Source organism: Saccopteryx leptura, chromosome 3, assembly GCF_036850995.1.
Source record: "Saccopteryx leptura isolate mSacLep1 chromosome 3, mSacLep1_pri_phased_curated, whole genome shotgun sequence".
NCBI lineage: Eukaryota > Metazoa > Chordata > Mammalia > Chiroptera > Emballonuridae > Saccopteryx > Saccopteryx leptura.
The window spans coordinates 220,626,380-220,642,408 of record NC_089505.1 but is presented as its reverse complement, the minus strand read 5'-3'; the positions used below and the strand labels follow the sequence as shown (position 1 = coordinate 220,642,408).

At 38.3% G+C, this 16,029-nt stretch overlaps 1 protein-coding gene across 3 annotated transcripts in view; it reads right to left on the bottom strand.

The window, feature by feature from the left end:
- The window catches only part of MGAT4A (alpha-1,3-mannosyl-glycoprotein 4-beta-N-acetylglucosaminyltransferase A), a 160,665-nt gene that overhangs the window by 80,301 nt on the left and 64,335 nt on the right, over nt 1–16,029 (bottom strand). For all 3 annotated transcript variants that reach the window (XM_066377623.1, XM_066377621.1, XM_066377622.1), the window contains exons 3-4: nt 10,695–10,862; nt 8,687–8,827 (exon numbers count right to left, since the gene is read on the bottom strand). In XM_066377623.1, the coding sequence (XP_066233720.1) occupies nt 8,687–8,827; nt 10,695–10,862 (309 nt within the window). The remainder of the gene's footprint in view (nt 1–8,686; nt 8,828–10,694; nt 10,863–16,029) is intronic.

Below are 16,029 nucleotides of genomic sequence, written 5' to 3'. Positions count from 1 at the left end.
AACATATAATCTTCCAAGAATTAATTTGGAAAAATCAGAAAACCTAAACAGACCAATTACAACAAATGAGATTGAAACAGTTATCAAAAAACTCCCCAGAAAGAAAAGTCCTGGGCATGATGGCTTCACAAGTGAATTCTACCAAATATTCAAAGAAGAACTAACTCCTATCCTTCTCCAGCTATTTCAAAAAATTCAAGAGGAAGGAAGACTTCCAAGCTCCTTTTATGAGGCGAGCATAATTCTGATTCCAAAACCGGACAAAGACAACACAAGAAAAGAAAATTATAGGCCAATATCCCTGATGAATTTAGATGCAAAAATCCTCAAAAAAATATTAGCAAACCGGATCCAGCAATATATGAAAAAAATCATACACCATGATCAAGTGGGATTTACTCTTGGGAGGCAAGGCTGGTACAATATTCGCAAATCAATCAATCTGGTTCATCACATAAACAAAAGGAAGGAGAAGAACCACATGATAATTTCAATAGATGCAGAAAAAGCATTTGATAAAATCCAGCACGCATTCATGATCAAAACTCTCAGCAAAGTGGGAATACAGGGAACATACCTCAACATGATAAAGGCCATCTATGACAAACCAACAGCCAACATCATACTCAATGGGCAAAAATTAAAAGCAATCCCCTTAAGATCAGGAACAAGGCAGGGGTGCCCCTTTTCACTACTCTTATTCAACATAGTTCTAGAAGTCCTAGCCACAGCAATCAGACAAGAAAAAGAAACAAAAGGCATTCAAGTTGGAAAAGAAGAAGTAAAACTATCATTATTTGCAGATGATATGATATTGTATATAGAAAACTCTAAAGTCACAGTAAAAAAACTACTAGAACTGATAAATAAATTCAGCAAGGTGGCAGGATGTGAAATCAATACCCAGAAATCAGAGGCATTTTTATACACTAACAATGAACTGTCAGAAAGAGAAATCAGGGAATCAATCCCCTTTATCATTGCCACCAAAAAAATTAAGTACCTAGAAGTAAATTTAATCAAAGATGTTAAAGACTTGTACTCGGAAAATTACAAAACATTGATAAAAGAAATCAAGGAAGATACAAACAAGTGGAAGCATATACCATGCTCATGGTTAGAAAGAATAAACATCATTAAAATGTCTATATTATCCAAAGCAATTTATAAATTCAATGCAATACCTATTAAAATACCAATGACTTACTTCAAAGATATAGAACACATATTCCAAAAATTTATATGGAACCAAAAGAGAACACGAATAGCCTCAGCAATCTTGAAAAGGAAGAATAAAGCAGGAGGTATCACACTTCCAGATAACAAGTTATATTATAAGGCCATTGTACTCAAAACAGCCTGGTACTGGCTTAAGAACAGGCATATAGATCAATGGAACAGAACTGAGAACCCAGAAATAAACCCACACTTTTATGGACAACTGATATTTGACAAAGGGGGTAAGAGCATACATTGGAGTAAAGACAGCCTCTTCAACAAATGGTGTTGGGAAAATTGGACAGCTACCTGCAAAAAAATGAAACTAGACCACCAACTTACACCATTCACAAAAATAAACTCAAAATGGATAAAAGACTTAAATGTAAGCCGTGAAACCATAAGTATCTTAGAAGAAAACATAGGCAGTAAGCTCTCTGACATCTCTCGCAGCAATATATTTGCCGATTTGTCTCCACAGGCAAGTGAAATAAAAGACAGGATAAACAAATGGGACTTGATCAAACTAAAAAGCTTCTGCACAGCTAAAGACAATAAGAATAGAATAAAAAGACAAACTACACAATGGGAGAATATATTTGACAATGCATCTGATAAGGGGTTAATAACAAAAATTTATAAAGAACTTGTAAAACTTAATACCAGGAAGACAATCCAATCCAAAAATGGGCAAAAGAAATGAATACACACTTCTCCAAAGAGGACATACAGGTGGCCAATAGGCATATGAAAAAATGCTCAACATCACTAATTATTACAAAAATGCAAATTAAAACCACAATGAGATATCACCTCACACCAGTCAGAATGGCGCTCATCAATAAAACAACACAGAATAAGTGCTGGCGAGGATGTGGAGAAAACGGAACCCTCCTGCACTGCTGGTGGGAATGCAGACTGGTTCAGCCACTATGGAAAACAGTATGGAGATTCCTCAAGAAATTAAAAATCGAACTGACTTTTGACCCAGCTATACCACTGTTAGGAATATACCCCAAGAACCCCATAGCATAGCACTGTTTGAAAAGAAGAAATGCACCCCCATGTTTATGGCAGCATTGTTCACAATAGCAAAGATCTGGAAACAGCCCAAGTGTCCGTCAGAAGACGAGTGGATTAAAAAGCTTTGGTATATATATACTATGGAATACTACTCAGCCATAAGAAATGATGACATCGGATCTTTTACAACAACATGGATGGACCTTGATAACATTATACTGAGCGAAATAAGTAAATAAAAAAAAACTAAGAATTATATGATTCCATACATAGGTGGGACATAAAAATGAGACTCAGAGACATGGACAACAGTGTTGGGGTTACAGGGTGGGGGGAGGAGAGGGAGGGGGTTGGGGGAGGGGAGGGGCACAAAAAAAATCAGTTAGAAGGTGACGAAAGACAATTTTATCAATGTCACCCCATTAAAATTAATCACACACACACAATAAAAAATGTGTCTCACAGCTAATTCAGGCAGTTAGAAGAATAGTATAAGGATGCTAATTCTGCTTCTCAGGCCACATCCTACAAAAGGGGCCCCAAGCAATTTGGTGAGTTGGCTCCTCTGATTTTGCCAATTGGAGTAAAAAAAATAGGTCAGGAACGCCCTGAAATGGAACTAACAATACATAAGCATAAATTTAAAGGACTTCTAGATACTGGAGCTGATGTGTCTGTTATTGCTAAGCTACATTGGCCTCCTTCCTGGCCCACTCATGCAGCAGCCACAGAATTACAAGGTATAGGGCAGAGTAAATCCCCTCAACAAAGTTCTAGTTTTCTACATTGTGAAGATTAAGAAGGTCATTCTGGATTTTTTAAGCCTTATGTGCTCCCTGGATGGCCAGTTAATTTGTGGGGTAGAGATGTTTTGAAAAATATGGGAGCGTTGCTTGTCAGTCCTAATGGTTTAGTCAGTACTCAGATGCTTGATCGGGGATTTTTGCACACCAAGGGACTAGGGAAAGAACAGCGAGGAATTCTCACCCCCATAGAAGCGGCACCCAATACCAGAAGGTGTGGATTAGGATATCAAAATTTAGCACAGGGGCCTTGGTAGCTCCTGCTACCTCAATAATGCAGTGTGCAGACCCAATTACTTGGAAATCAGATAATCCTGTATTAACAGCCCCTTTCTCAGGAGAAACTTAGGGCAGCTGCTCAACTGGTACAAGAGCAGCTACAGCTTGGGCACATTGCACCATCTAATAGCCCATGGAATACACTTCCATATTTTGATCTTGTTGCCTCCTGAATTATCAGGGAGCATAGGTGACCCTTACAGCTTATAGGTTTTGAGCCTCAAAATTATTGTTGTTCCTTTTTTTCAAAGGATCAACAACAATGGCCTGGGAAACTTCCACTAAATGACAAATTGCTCTTGCAAATCAATGGACAACTTTATACTGAAACTGTCAACTTAAAATCAGCTCAAAGTCTAGAATTATATGCCATTATCATGGCTTTTCAACATTTGCCATATTCCCCCTTTAATCTATATACAGACAACAAATATTTACCTATGGTGTTTCCACTATAAAGACTGTTGTCTTGGCCCTGGCCGGTTGGCTCAGCGGTAGAGCGTCAGCCTGGCGTGCGGGGGACCCGGGTTCGATTCCCGACCAGGGCACATAGGAGAAGCGCCCATTTGCTTCTCCACCCCCCCCTTCCTCTCTGTCTCTCTCTTCCCCTCCTGCAGCCAAGGCTCCATTGGAGCAAAGATGGCCCGGGCGCTGGGGATGGCTCCTTGGCCTCTGCCCCAGGCGCTAGAGTGGCTCTGGTCATGGCAGAGCGACGCCCCAGAGGGGCAGAGCATCGCCCCCTGGTGGGCAGAGCGTCACCCCTGGTGGGCGTGCCGGGTGGATCCCGGTCGGGCGCATGCAGGAGTCTGTCTGACTGTCTCTCCCCGTTTCCAGCTTCAGAAAAATACAAAAAAAAAAAAAAAGACTGCTGTCTTAGGGACAAATGCTGATGAACTATTTCAGCAGTTCCTCCTTCTTCAAAGACTTGTATGTCAACATAGAGCTCCATATTTTATAGGACATACTCAAGCTCACTCCATGCTCCCTGGAGCTTTATAGCACAAGGGAATGCCCTTTTTTTTCTCTCTCTCTCTTTTTTTTTTTTTTTTGTATTTTTGTATTTTTCTGAAGTTGGAAATGGAGAGGCAGTCAGACAGACTCCTGCATGTGCCCGACCAGGATCCACCCGGCACACCTACCATGGGGGGGATGCTCTGCCTATCTGGGGTGTTGTTCTGTTGCAACCAAAGCCATTCTAGTGCTTGAGGCAGAGGCCACAGAGCCATCCTCAGCGTCTGGGCCAACTTTGCTCCAATGGAGCCTTCGCTGCGGGAGGGGAGGAGAGAGACAGAGAGGAAACAGAGGGGTAGGGGTGGAGAAGCAGATGGGCGCTTCTCCTGTGTGCCCTGGCCGGGAATTCGAACCTGGAACTCCTGCATGCCTGGTTGACGCTCTACCACTGAACCAACCGGCCAGGACCTAGGAATGAATGCTGATGAATGGGACATGTCAAATCTTTTTCTCCTGCAAACTACTACTTTCTTTATTTGATCCAGCTAATAACACTGTTTTGTCTTTTTCCAAATAGCTCCGATATATGGAAAAGATTTATATAGGCGAATGGGGACCCTCAAACCCCTCAGCGAGATCTTCTGAGCATGGCTTTTAAGATACCAATAGGCAGAAAAAGCCCAATAGAGATCAGGGGAACTACCAGCTTTTAGGATACGCCCTTAAAGGCTCCAACGCCCCAAAGGGGTCTCATAGGATGCCATCTGGGTCCTGCTTCAATACTGGAAAGGAAGGTCATTGAGCTAAAGCCTGCCAGACTTACATGCCTCTGCTGGGAGGAAACAGGGACACTGGAAGGTAGGCTTCCCCCTCGCTCCTCTAAGGGAGGGTTCAGTCTCTTCCAGCCCTGCTCCAGCCACCTATGACCTAACCTTGCCCAGAATACTGGGGTTTGCCAGTGAAGGCTGAAGGTGCCCAGGGCCATCGGCCCCATCTACGACACTGTGGACGAGCCTAGAGTATTTCTCCCAAGAAGCAGGTAAACTAATTTCATTTCCACAAGGGCCACTTAACTATGTCTTGCCTGAATAGTCAGGTTTTTTATTCTTCCCTCGAAGATCTCTGTTGTGGGTGTTGATAGTCCTATTTTCTGCTGCTTTGTTTAATATACAGTGTTTCCTTTATTCCTCCTACCTCAATGCCCCACTCATATTTCAGACTGGGACCTACTCCTAATCTAGAGCTCTCTTTCCCCCTTTTGCCAACTTCTATTATGAATCTACCTTTGCCACCCAGCTTAGTGTATCCCAAGTTTCTCTTTACCAAGCCAGAGTTGCAGAGCTCCAGGGAAAAGAACCTTGGTCTCATCTCTGCAGGCAGAGGAGAACAGAAGCTCCATCTCTACACATGCTGCAGATGGCTTTTCCAGTCTACCTGAATCATTACCAGCTAGAAGCAGTGGTCATTGGGACTTGGACGTGAGCTGCAAAGTATAGAATTGTGACAATTCCAGTGTCATGCGGACTTTTCCTGGATGTGGACATTTCCTGGACTCCTGGCTCCTTGTGACAGCTCCTAACAGAGTAAACGGAGGTTGGGTTGCATTTTTCAGGGATTTGGCAAGGTGTTGGGGCCAACGTGGACTTGGCGAACATGTTAAGGACACTACTCTTTTATGGATTCTTGCTGTATTGGACAAGAGTTTGCTTAAAGGCTTTAGTCACTGTAAAAAAAATAAATAGAAGGCTGGATAAAGAAGATGTGGCACATATACACCATGGTATACTATTCAGCCATAAGAAATGATGACATCAGATCCCTTACAACAAAATGGTGTGATCTTGATAACATTATACAGAGTGAAATAAGTAAATCAGAAAAAACCAAGAACTGCAGGATTCCATACATTGGTGGGACATAAAAATGAGACTAAGAGTCATAGACAAGAGTGTGGTGGTTACGGGGGGCGGGGGGAGGGAAGGAGGAAAAGGGGGAGGGAGAGTGGGAGGGGCACAAAGAAAACTAGATAGAAGGTGACGGAGGACAATCTGACTTTGGGTGATGGGTATGCAACAGAATTGAATGACAAGATAACCTGGACATGTTTTCTTTGAATATATGTACCCTGATTTATTGATGTCACCCCATTAAAATAAATAAATATTTATTTATTATAAAAATGTGCTTTTATTTGGTATTCTTATTAAAGATTAATGAAGTCTAAACCAACAAATGAACTACATGACTAACACATCTTAACTACACAATGATTATTAAAGAAAGAGTACTATAACAAATTCAGAAATGACTAATGACCAATGTTCTAAAAAACAAAACAAACAAAAAACTTTAGCCCTGGTCAAGTAGCTCAATTGGTTATTGTTGTTCTGATATGCCACGGTTGCAGGTGCAGTCCCTGATCAGGGCACATATAAAAAGCAACCAATATATGCATACGTAAGTAGAGCAACAAATTGATATTTCTCTCTCTCCTTCCCCTACCCCTTTTCTCTAAAATCAATAAAAATTAAAACAAAATATTTTAGAGTATGCTACATATCTTGTTAGTCTGTATATACCCAGTACTTTCTAGATAAATATTTCTTAAATCACAAAGAAATGAAAGAATAAGTTAGTCTGAACATGCTATTTTAAGAGTTATCTCCTTTGGAAGACAGAGTATAATGTTAAATAATTCATAAAGTAGAAAGATAGTAGAGCTAAAAAAAGATGAATGTAAAATCTTGTGCTTAGATGCCTGGCTGGTGGTGATGCAGTGGATACAGAGTCGATCTGAGATGCTGAGGTCCCAGGTTCAAAACCCCAAGGTCACTAGTTTGAACACAGGCTCATCTGGCTTGAGTGTGGGGTCGTCAACTTGAGTGCTGTGTAGCCAGCTTAAGCATGGGATCATGGACATGATCCCATAGTTGCTGGCTTAAGCCCAAAGGTCGCTGGATTGAAGCCCAAGGTTTCTGGCTTGAGTCCAAGGTTGCTGGCTTGAGCAAGGGGTCACTAGCTCAGCTGGAGCCCCTGGTCAAGGCACATATGAGAAAGCAATCAATGAACAACTAAAATGATACAACTATGAGCTGATACTTTTTATCTCTTCTTTCATGTCTCTCCCTCCCTTAAAAAAAAAAAAGCTTATATTACAGATCAAACAATGTAATGAGAAAACGTGTCCCCCCAAGCAGTAAAATACCTAAGAATCCTACTGAATTAAAAGCTCATTCTTTTTTTTAAAATGTCTTTTTTTTAAGATTTTATTTATTGATTTTATAGAGAGAGGTGTGGGGTGGATTTCAACTCATAGTTGCCTTGCTTTAGTTGTTCACTGACTGCTTGCCATACATGTCTTAAGCAGGCAAGCCCGGGGTTTCGAATCAGCGACCTCAGTGCCGCAGGTCGAGGCTTTATCCACTGCACCATCACTGGCCAGGTGAAAGGCAGATTCAATCAGCTTTGCAAAGGCATTATCACAATGATGAATTTCAGTAACTATGAAGTAATGGTTTTGCCATTTGTTAAAGACTTATTAGGAGAATAGAATATTTTGGTCTCTACATTTAAAACTCTACAAAGAAAAATTAACAACATAGTAAAAGTAGAGGAATAAAAAGTATAAACAAATGGTAAAGAGGTCCCACAAAAAAAGTTAAAGAAGCTCTGGTGGCTCTAAGAGGAGATTAAAATGCTATGAATTATCTTTGGTTATATCAGAAAAAAGAGTCAAAGTAAAGTATTCTATTACATGAAAGGCTAAATAAAAGTAACTATGTACTTCCATCTCTATAAGAAAATGTAGGGACAGATACAAAAAGAATTTTTTTGAGAGAGTAGAAAGGGGAGAAAGGGAGGGAAAAGAAGAGAGAGAGAAGTATCAACTTGTTCTACTTAGTTGTAAACCCACTGATTGCTTCTCAGAGGTGACCTGACCCAGGCTTGAACCAGCAACCTTGGGATCTGTCCAGCATCCTCAGCATCAGACCAGCGACCATGGGATGAAGCTGATGATCCCAGGATCATGCCAGTGGCATTGGCGCTCTGGGATGAAACTCTATTTACTATGCCACGGGCAAGGGCAAGAAAAATTTTCTTGACAGGACTGTAAGAACTATTAATGTTGAATAAGATATAAGGAAAAAAGGTCATCTCTCAAATTTTTAAAATTAAAAATAACAAAGGTTTAAGTATTTTTCTGCCTGGAGATGGAGCAGAAACTCAGTATCTCATGATCCTTTTCAGCTCTAATTAATCTGGTCTATGGAGAAAAATGTCCAATTCTTTTCAATATAAACTTCAGAATGAAGTTACTATGCACAGAAAACGAATTTTTATTTGTTAACCTGCCAAACTTCTAACAGTTAATGAATACTCCGGGACAATCACAATAAGAAAAATAAACATACCTCCTGTTCTTCCATTACCAATCTGCACAGCAGGTTGAAGGCTTCCTTCATTTTTCAATAAATGAGGCAAATGATAATAAATACTTGGCACTTGAAGAGATTTTTTGCTTGTTAACTCCTTTAACAGCTTTAGGGTATTATCTGAAACACAGAAGTAAAATATAGCCACAAGACAACTTACTTATAGAAAGTGCAGCTTTTATAAATACAGCAGTAAAATTGATGAAAACTAGAACTAAAGAATTTTCTTTCCTATTTCATACTTTGGTGAATGAGATCTCCATTTAAAATGAAAAAGACACTTTTGCAATCAAACTAAATAATGAAACTAAATTTTGGTGACAATGTGATAAATGTTCCAGCTATTCAGAACAACAGCAAAACCCTAAAGTATCTCTGTCCTATTATTCAATAATTACCTTTTAGGAATTTAACTTTCATACATTCAATGAATATTTAGTGATTAGCTATCTTGTTGCAGCCACAGTGTTGTGTGTTTGGAAATCAATAGTCCTCAAAACACAGATCCTGTTTTTACGAAAGTCATAACCTAATAAAGGGCTACCATAAATGTGATTGATTTATACGCAAAGATGTTCATCCCAAAGCTATAATATGATGTGGAAAAACCATCCAGAAAATTCCACTTGCCTAATTATAGAAAAATGTTTAACATATTACAGTATATAATTAGCTGAAAATTACACAGCCATTAAAAATGTTATTTTTGAAGGATATTCAATAACACAGTAAATGTTAACAGCATAATTTCAAGAGTAAAAATCAGGCTACAACACACAGTCATAATTTTGAAGAAAAACACTCATGGAAAAAAGACTAGACGGAAAAAATAAACAGTGTTACTAAAAATCACTTGGCAGGAGGCTTATGGGTGATTTATTTTTATTATCTATAACATTCCATAATTTTAAATGATACTATGCCATTATAAAATTTCATAATCAGTAGAGGAAACAATAAGCATAAAACTTTAAAAATAAGGTAAGGTAGCAAATCTTAGAAAAGAAGAAACAATGGTAAAGAATTAGAACAAATGATTCTAAATGAAAAGTATATTAATCTTGAAAGAGTACATAAATTTGGAGGCAACTGATTATATACATATATCAACTTAATTATTAGAATAAAAACAGCACAGAAAAAGAGAGAAGATGATTGGCACTCAGATTACTGACAAGATGTTCTCAGAGAGGGGAAAACGTTAAATATTTCCAAAAGTACTCATTATAAAACTTTTATTTTTTTCTTACAGGTCAGATCTAGGAGCACTAATTACTTTAAACAAGTCAAAGATTCTCAATAGTCTATCTGAGGTCCACACAAGTCACAACATAAACAGGTATAAATGCAAAGTTAAATTTTGATCTCATTTTGAATATGATTTTAAAAATATGAAAACACTACTGTAAGGTATTTTTCCCTGCCAAGAAGGAAGGAAGGGGCTGGAGCCACAAAGTGTGGAAAAACAAAAGGCTTTATTGAGTACAGTGCATCCCGCCCGGCAAGGTTCCCTGGCCCAGAGGTAAGATGGAGGCCAGGGAAGTTGCAAAGAGTGAACCCTGTGGGAGATATTTAAAGGGTCCCTCTAAGGAAGTCGAGCTAATATGACGTGGTGAAATCTCACTGGCTGGCAGACAGTCGCTTTTTTCTGAAGGGTTCCTGTGGAGCCTCTTTTGGCGTGCTTGGTTGTGGGCAGTCCTAGCCAAAGTTCACAGGCCTGGGTTCCCCATGTGACCATCCCCCATTATCCACCGACCTTACAACTACTGTCAATAAAATTTACACAACTGAAATTTAACCCATTATTACTCTCTTAAAATCAATTAAGAACTGTTTTATAATATGCCACAACGGAAAGTTTGTTGATTTTTCTTTCTGAAAAGGGCAACAAATGCTGGCTGATAAGCTACTCTATACAATTTTTAAATAAAATAGTTCACATAACTCTTTGAAAATATCTTTTTATAAAATCAAAAATATATTATACCTGAAAACTTGGTCAGTGTGTCCTTACTTCCATTTGTCTCTGCTCCTACACGCCTGAACTGCTGTACGATGGCACTCAGTTCAGAAGAGCGTTGTGAGATTCTATGTTCAGCTATCCGAAGACGTTCTTTCAAAGCAAGAAATTCTCGTTGATAAGCAATCAGTTTTTCTAGAAGCAAATCCAAGTTATTAGCGTATTTCTTAAAAACAAAAAGAAGCAAACATAAAACAACTGAAAATAAGAAGGCACCCCAACAAATTATATAACAAAGCACCAATAAATAAATGTGGGCACTTAGCACTTCAGAAATTAAAAGGAAGGAAAAGACAAAAGAGTTTAGAATTAACTTCAAGAATAACACTAACACCATTTCTCAAAAGGTGCAAATAACTATAAAGATGTATAAAGAAGAAGCCCTGGCCAGTGTTGCAGTGGATAGAGCATCCTGGACTGCTAAGGTTGCCGGTTTGATCCCGGGTTACCAACTCAATCCCAGGGGTGCTGGCTTGATCCCAAGGGCACCAGTTCAACCTTGGGTCAGGGCTCAACCCTGACAGCGCCAGCCAAGCCCCCAAGGTTGCTAGTTCCTGCTCCAGTCAAGGTGAATATGAGAAGCAATCAATAGCACAATTAAGGGAACAATGAGCTGGGGTTTCACCCTCTCTTTCCCATCCTCCCCCTATCTTCCTCTCTCAAAAAAATGTATAAAAATACATGTATAAAGAAGATCAAGAGCTGAGGCATTGAAAATACAATATATCTAATAACATAATGAATAAAATATCTTTTTAGCATAATCATTCATTTCCATAGGCTAAATGCTTCCTCTGACTTCATATTCTGCAAAGATTTCCCTAAATCAGACTTTGGCCAAATTCCTAATCCCTAAAAACTCAATCAGGTAGATGTAAAATGTAAGATCAACCTAGTTAAAACCCATTCATTTTAATTTGAGAGATCACAGATCAGAAAAACCTAGTCTGGGAAATAAACGTAGGGTTTTTTTATAGTATATTTTTTTACTTCATTTATTCATTTTCTTTTTAGAGAGGAGACAGAGAGAGAAAAAGAGAGAGAAGGGGGAGGAGCAAGAGTCATCAACTCCCATATGTGCCTTGACCAGGCAAACCAAGGGTTTTGAACCGGCGACCTTAGCATTCCAGGTCAATGCTTTATCTACTGCACCACCACAGGTCAGGCTAAACATAGATTTTTATGAGGATAAATGCAGGCATGGAAACAATAGTAGGAGGCAGCTCAGAGGCAAAGTCCACAGTGAGAGAGGTCCAAGGACAAAACCAGACACCAAAATCTATGAGATGGTAGAAGGAAAAACATTAATTTATCTTGATCACCAGTGCTGAAATGAAATTGAGGCTATGGCAGCTGTATCAGCAATTTCTACAACCTCATTAAAGTAAGAGAAACCAGATCAATGATTTTCAACTTATATATCAAGCTAGAAAACCGAAGGCTACTATTTTGACATCTAAATTAAACATACCTTAGAAAAATTTTTTTAAATTTAATATTATAATCTGTTTTATTCTAGCATAGACTCAGTAAGAAACAGATTAATGAAAAATCTGCATATTTCATAAAGCAAGTCTTAAAAAGAGTCAATAATACTGTTCTGTCCCTTACATAAAAACCCACACAGTAAATATCTATTAAGAATTCTGTGGCAGGAAAATAGTCTCTCTTGCTTAACTGTCATGCTTCCCCATATTAAACAATGAAAGCCAGGTAGACAGCTGTATTCCCTTAATTTGCTGGCTTTAAGAGGAAAAGAAGGAGAAGGGATTGTGATTAGAAAAGGGCTAACAGGGAGCTTCAAGGTGCCAGCAAACTTATTTTAATTGAGGTGGGTAGAGATTAAGTAAAATTCATTACTATACATTCATTGTTTAGGCACTTTTCGATATGAGTAAATTCATAATAAAAGAATCATTAAAAGACACTATTCACAAACACAAAACTATAAGCAATTACTGATTACCTTGAACAATGTGGGGGTTAAGGGTGCTGGCCTCACACACAGTAGAAACTCTCTGTATGCCGCTGACTCCCCCAAAACTTAACCACAGTTGGCCTTTCATTTTCACAGGTTTTGTCTCTGCAGATTCAACCAACTGCAGATCAAAAACAGTATTTTTGATCCACATTTGGGTTCCATGGATGCAGAGAGGGCTGACTACACTAATAGCCTACTGTTGACCAGAAGCCTTACTGATAACATAAACAGTCAATTAACATATATTTTGTATGCTGTATGTTGATGATCCCACTCTCAAGCACATGTGCCATCCTGATGTGATATATTCTTACAACAAAGTAAGCTATACAAAAAAAAATGTTAAGAAAATCATAAGAGAAAATATTTGTATATTTATTGTATTTATTGCAAAAGTCTGCATGTAAGTGGGCCCAGGCAGTTCAAACCCACAATATTCAAGGATCAATTGTATATAACAAAAATTGTAACAATTATAACAAGATACATGCAGATTTATGTGATGAAAACTACAAGTCCTTTACTGATGATGCCTATAAACCAAAGAATAAATGAAGTCATCTCTTAATCCTAAACGGAAACAATGAATCTTATAAAAAAAGATAAATTCTGCCCAAAGCTAAATAATAAATTTAATACCTTTAAAAATAACAAAATTTTTTTGAAACTTGATTTTTGACGTTACTCCAAAATCCATCTAAAAGAGAGAATGCTTTTAAAGGGCCAAACAAAACAAAACTAGAAAGGAAACTTGCTCTAAGATCAGAACATACTAGAAGGCTATGGAAATGCACTGCCAGGTCGGGACAGTGTAAACAAAGGCTGATTATGATAAAAGAGACCATGTCCAAAATTCGCAGGAGTGAACTGTCCTGGGTTCTTCCCTCTTTACATGAGCAAGTTAAAATCTTCTCCTTAGCATGTACACAGTGCCAACAGAATAGTTTCTAAATGCCATCTTCCCTAAAAAGAATTAGAACTCTTTGGAGAAATAACTTGAAGATGAACCTGGAGCCTTCTGTGTCATGTAAGAAAACGTTACTTTAAAAAAAGACAGAACTTGTCAAAAGAGCACAGGAAGGTACTTGAGGCACCCTGAATAACCAAATTTGAGATGATTAAAGTACCAAAACAATAGTCATGATAATAGAGTATAACCTACTGAATAAGAATCAATAAGTCCTTAAAATAATACATAAAAATTAACAGATGAGGGAAATGTTTCTTACAGTAGTATACCAACTAAACATAAACATAGAAGGAATGATGTATGTTAGAAAAGCACCATTTTGCAACTAACATAGCAACAACTAAATTAGGCAAAAACCAAAAATGAATGCTAAAACAGCAGGTGAAAGTATAATGAAGATCAAGATATATATGATATATATCATCTCAGGTACCTTCCAACAAAGTGCTTATTAATTTACCAAAGAGGAATCTAGCAAGTATCATCTTAATCAAATGATCAAACTTCACCTCAGCAACAATGGAACAGACATCATGTGCCTCCTGATATGATGCACAGAGCACACTTCAATGATGTAGCATTCCTGCCATAATGTATAATCTAAATCTAATCTCAGAAAACATCATACATATTAAAATTGAGGACCAATGTACAAAACAAAAAGCTTGTACTTAAATGTCAGGGTTATCAGAAACAAATATTTAGGAATTTCTGAGACGAGACTAAAGGAAACTGACAACTAAATGCAAAGTACAATTCTGGATTGGATCCTGGACAATAAAAAAAAAAGGCAATGAAGTGTATTACTGGAAAAAAAATAATAGAATATAGAGTAGCTAATATTATCCCAATGTTAAATTTCCTAAATTTGACACTTGGACAGGAAGTCCTCACTTAACGTCATCAATAGATTCTTGGAAACTACAACTTTAAGCAAAATGACATATAACAAACCAATTTTACCACAGGCTAATTGATATACAGACATATGCCATAGGGCTTAACTCCTGTTTATATCAATTAGCCGATGATAAATCTGTTTAAAGTGGACAACATTATGTGAGGACTTACTATACTATAATAAGGTAAGAGAATTCCTTACTCTATGTTCTTAGGAAATAAAAATTAAATTATTTAGGGGTAAAAAGGCATGATTTCTGTAACTTACTTTCAAATGGTTCAGAACAGAAACACATCTATAGATAGAAAGATGACAGAGGCAAAATGTTGAAAATAGGTGAAACAAATAGAAAAGTTATTTGTACAATCCTTGTAACTCCATTTCTTTTCTTTTCTTTTTTTTTTTTTTTTCCTGAAGCTGGAAACAGGGAGAGACAGTCAGACAGACTCCCGCATGCGCCCGACAGGGATCCACCCGGCACGCCCACCATGGGGCGACGCTCTGCCCACCAGGGGGCGATGCTCTGCGACCAGAGCCACTCTAGCGCCTGGGCAGAGGCCACAGAGCCATCCCCAGCGCCCGGGCCATCTTTGCTCCAATGGAGCCTTGGCTGCCGGAGGGGAAGAGAGAGACAGAGAGGAAGGCGCGGCGGAGGGGTGGAGAAGCAAATGGGCGCTTCTCCTGTGTGCCCTGGCCGGGAATCGAACCCGGGTCCTCCGCACGCTAGGCCGACACTCTACCGCTGAGCCACCATTTCTTTTTTAAAATTGATTTTTAGAAAGAGAGATAGAGGAGAGAGAAGGAAAACAGAAGCAACTCGTAGTTGCTTCACTTTTTAGTTTTTCATTGATTGCTTCTTATATAAGGTCTACTGGAAAATTCTGTCCTTTTTTGGAATAAAACAAAATACAAATTTTTCTTACCATCAATAAACTTTATTAAATAATATAATTGCCATTATTAATGATTTCTTGCCAGCGTGAGGGCAATTTGTATATCCCATTTCTGAAAAATGTTTTATCTTTTGATGCGAAAAATTGAACCAGTGCTTGTTTGATATCTTCTTCATTTTTTAATTTTTTGCCCTTCAAAAAATTTTGTAAGGACAAAATCAAGTGATAGTCGGAGGGTGCTAAGTCCGGGGAATATGGTGGATGCGACAGACATGCTTCTGTAGCATTTCTTCCTTGTTGAAATTCCTAAAAATTACAGTGGCGTAAATGAACTTTATCAGTAGCCATGGGTACACTATCGCTTCACACATAAGACTAACGTGAAAAAAAAAAGAAAAGACTAACGTGAATCAACTTTGTTTTAGTTAATTTGCTACGTCAGTATGTATACATTAAGTGATAAAAATAGAGAGGTACACATGCGCCAAATAAACATGTGCTTACGTGTCGAAACTTGTGATAGAAATGGACAGAACTTTCCCGTAGACCTGATATAT